We start from the raw sequence: 2,596 nt of genomic DNA, 5'->3' as shown, positions 1-2,596 counted from the left end.
CTGCAGTCGGGGCGGTTCTCGGCCGTGTGGCGGGGGACGCTGCGCCAAAAAAAAAAAAAAAAAAAAACGTTCGCGGCCGGGGCTGGCCGGCGGTTAGACGCCGAACACCCATCCCCCCTGAGCCCCCCGAGGTGACCCACGGCCGGGTAGAGCTGCAGGACCAGGAGCCCCCCTCGGGCGCGGGGTCCGGCTGCCCTGGTGTCCAGCAGCCTGGCCACGTTCTCGTGCTCCATCAGCGGCAGCGCGTGCACGGCGCGTTCGGCCGCGAACCGCCGGCCAGCCCCGGCCGCGAACGCCTTGATGGCCACGGGCCGCTGGCGCAGCGTCCCCCGCCACACGGCCGAGAACCGCCCCGACTGCAGCACCTGCCCGCGTGGACAACGGGACACAGCTGGCACCGGGTGTCCCCAACCCCCGGCACCCCCGCGCACGGGAACCCCCATGGCCGGGCACCTTTGCGGTGTCCCCGGGTAGCGCTGCTGTGCCACCCCTGGACTGATGCCCACTCTGTCGTGGGTGTCCCCTCATCCCCCCCTCCCAGCATCACCTCCTTATCTGCCCTCCCACTTGGGTGCCCCTCGTGGGTGTACCCCCCTTGTGTGCCCCTTGTCCCGCGGGTGCCCCGCACCTGCAAGAAGCGCAGCGCAGGCAGGTCCGGGCTGGGGGGCTCCGGGGGGACCCCGATTCTCCGGCCCCCCCGCAGTGGCTGCCCCGTGTGGGCCCTTGTCCGTCGCAGTCCTGGATGGGGGACACGGGGGACGCCCCCATCCAGGGACCCCCCCCCGCAGGAAGCCCCCCAAATCAGGGACACGGGACCTGGGGACACCAGGGACCACCAGCCCCCCCTCACCAAGCAGGGGACATGGGGAACGTGGCAGCCCGGGATCCCCGGGACACTGGGGACACCCCACCCGGGACACCCCACCCGAGGGTCACTAGGACACCAGGGACCCCCCCGCCCCAGGGACAGAGTGACACAACACTTGGGGACTCCCCCCCTCCATTCCGGGAGACCCGCACTCTGGGAACACCAGGAATGTGGCATTTGGGGACACCCAGTGGGCATCGGGTTGGGAGTGGCTGTGCCCGCTGGTCCCCCCGACCCCGCCGTGTCCCTGTCCCTACCGAGGATGCCCAGACAGGTGAGGAGGATGAGGAGGAGGGGGCCGGCACCCCACAGCCACAGGGTCCCCGCCCGGCCGGGCACTGGGGACAGAGACTGCGGTGACACGGGGCCCCCTGGCCCCCAGGTCTCCGGGGTGGTGATGGGGGACCCTTTTGGGGATCCCATGGCTTCCCCAGCCCCCCGTGAGTCCCGGGTTCCCCTCACGGACCCCCCAGTCCCCCACGGGTCCCCCGTGAGTCCCAGGTCCCCCCCAGCCCCCCTCGAGTCCCTTCTGGGTCCCACCCTCCCCACTTGGGGGTCCATCCCCCGTGGGTCCCCTCTGTGTGTCCATCCCCGAGTGTCCCCCAAAACGGGCCCGCCCGGCCCCCCCGTACCTGGGCCCTGGCGGGCCCCCCCCAGCCCCACGGCCGTGCCTGTCCCCGTCGCCGTCGCTGTCCCCGTGGCGTTGCCGTTGCAGAGGTGGCCGTGGCACAGGCACAGGAGCACGGAGCCACCGGGGATCCCCGCGGGGCTGGGGGAGCAGGTGGCCGAGGGGCAGGCGTCCCCCTCACCTCCCCAGCAGCCTGGGGACAGCGGGACGGTCACCCCGGGGTGCCGGGTGACCGGGAGGGGGCAGGGGGACAGGTGGGACCCCCGGTGCGGGTCCCCCCCGCAGCTGCTCCTCCCCAGCACTGCCGCAGCCGCTGCTCAAGGCCAAGGTCAAGTGCAGCCGCTGGGAGGGACCAGAACTTCCCCAAATCCCCCCCGGACAGGACCAGCCCCCACTCCGTGACCCCCCTCGGCCAGGATCAGGCCCCCTTTGCCTCCCCAAGACCCCCCAGGGCAGAACCGACCTCTCCATCCTGCCCCAAAACCCCCCCGGGGCAGGACCAAACCTCTCCATCCTCCCCCATCCCCTTCTGGCCCTCCAAAATCCTCCCGGGGTAGGCTCAGACCGCAGCCCCCCTTTCCCCCTCCCTAAACCCCCCCGGTGCCGGGGGTCTCACCCTGCACCAGAGCGTGGCTGCGGTTCCAGATGCCGATGCAGCACTGGCCGGGGGGGCAGCGAACGGCGCCTGCCGCCGCCCCCCCCCGCGTCCCCCAGCTCGCCCCGCACGCTCGGGTGCTTGTTGGACACGCAGGTCAGGTTGTGGGGGCCTGGGGGGGGGACACACACGCACCAGGGGGTGGCTGTTAACCCCCCCCAAAATGCCCCCCAAGCCCCGTCTGGGCCCCCCCAGCACCCACCTGGGTGCCCCATGGAAGCCTCCGCGGGGCCGGTGGGAGAGGAGCCGAGCGAGAGCAGGACAAGGAAGAAGAGGAGGAGGAGGAGGAGGAGGAGGAGGAGGAGGAGGAAGGTGCTGCCCCCGCATCAGGGAGGAGAGAGCCGGGGTATCCGGGGGGGCAGCCAGGCCTGGCCCCCTGCCCTGCATCACCCGAAGGGAGCTCAGTGTCCCCTGTCCCTGCTGGTGCCACTCTCGGACCAACTGC

General features: G+C 72.1%; 1 protein-coding gene across 1 annotated transcript in view; it reads right to left on the bottom strand.

The window, feature by feature from the left end:
• Positions 1-2,242, bottom strand: part of AMHR2 (anti-Mullerian hormone receptor type 2) — a gene marked incomplete at its 5' end in the record, with an annotated part of 7,972 nt that extends 5,730 nt beyond the window's left edge. Inside the window, 5 exons of the mRNA XM_042022482.1 lie at positions 69-365; positions 629-738; positions 1,126-1,206; positions 1,501-1,689; positions 2,113-2,242. Coding sequence (XP_041878416.1) covers positions 69-365; positions 629-738; positions 1,126-1,206; positions 1,501-1,689; positions 2,113-2,242 — 807 coding nt within the window. The remainder of the gene's footprint in view (positions 1-68; positions 366-628; positions 739-1,125; positions 1,207-1,500; positions 1,690-2,112) is intronic.
• Between the last annotated feature and the right edge of the window lie 354 nt (positions 2,243-2,596).

This window comes from Corvus kubaryi, unplaced genomic scaffold (assembly GCF_017639235.1).
Source record: "Corvus kubaryi isolate FWS band 111438036 unplaced genomic scaffold, C.kubaryi_AGA036_p1.0 37206, whole genome shotgun sequence".
NCBI lineage: Eukaryota > Metazoa > Chordata > Aves > Passeriformes > Corvidae > Corvus > Corvus kubaryi.
Note: the sequence above shows the minus strand (reverse complement) of the source record. Positions and strands in the feature narration are given on the sequence as shown.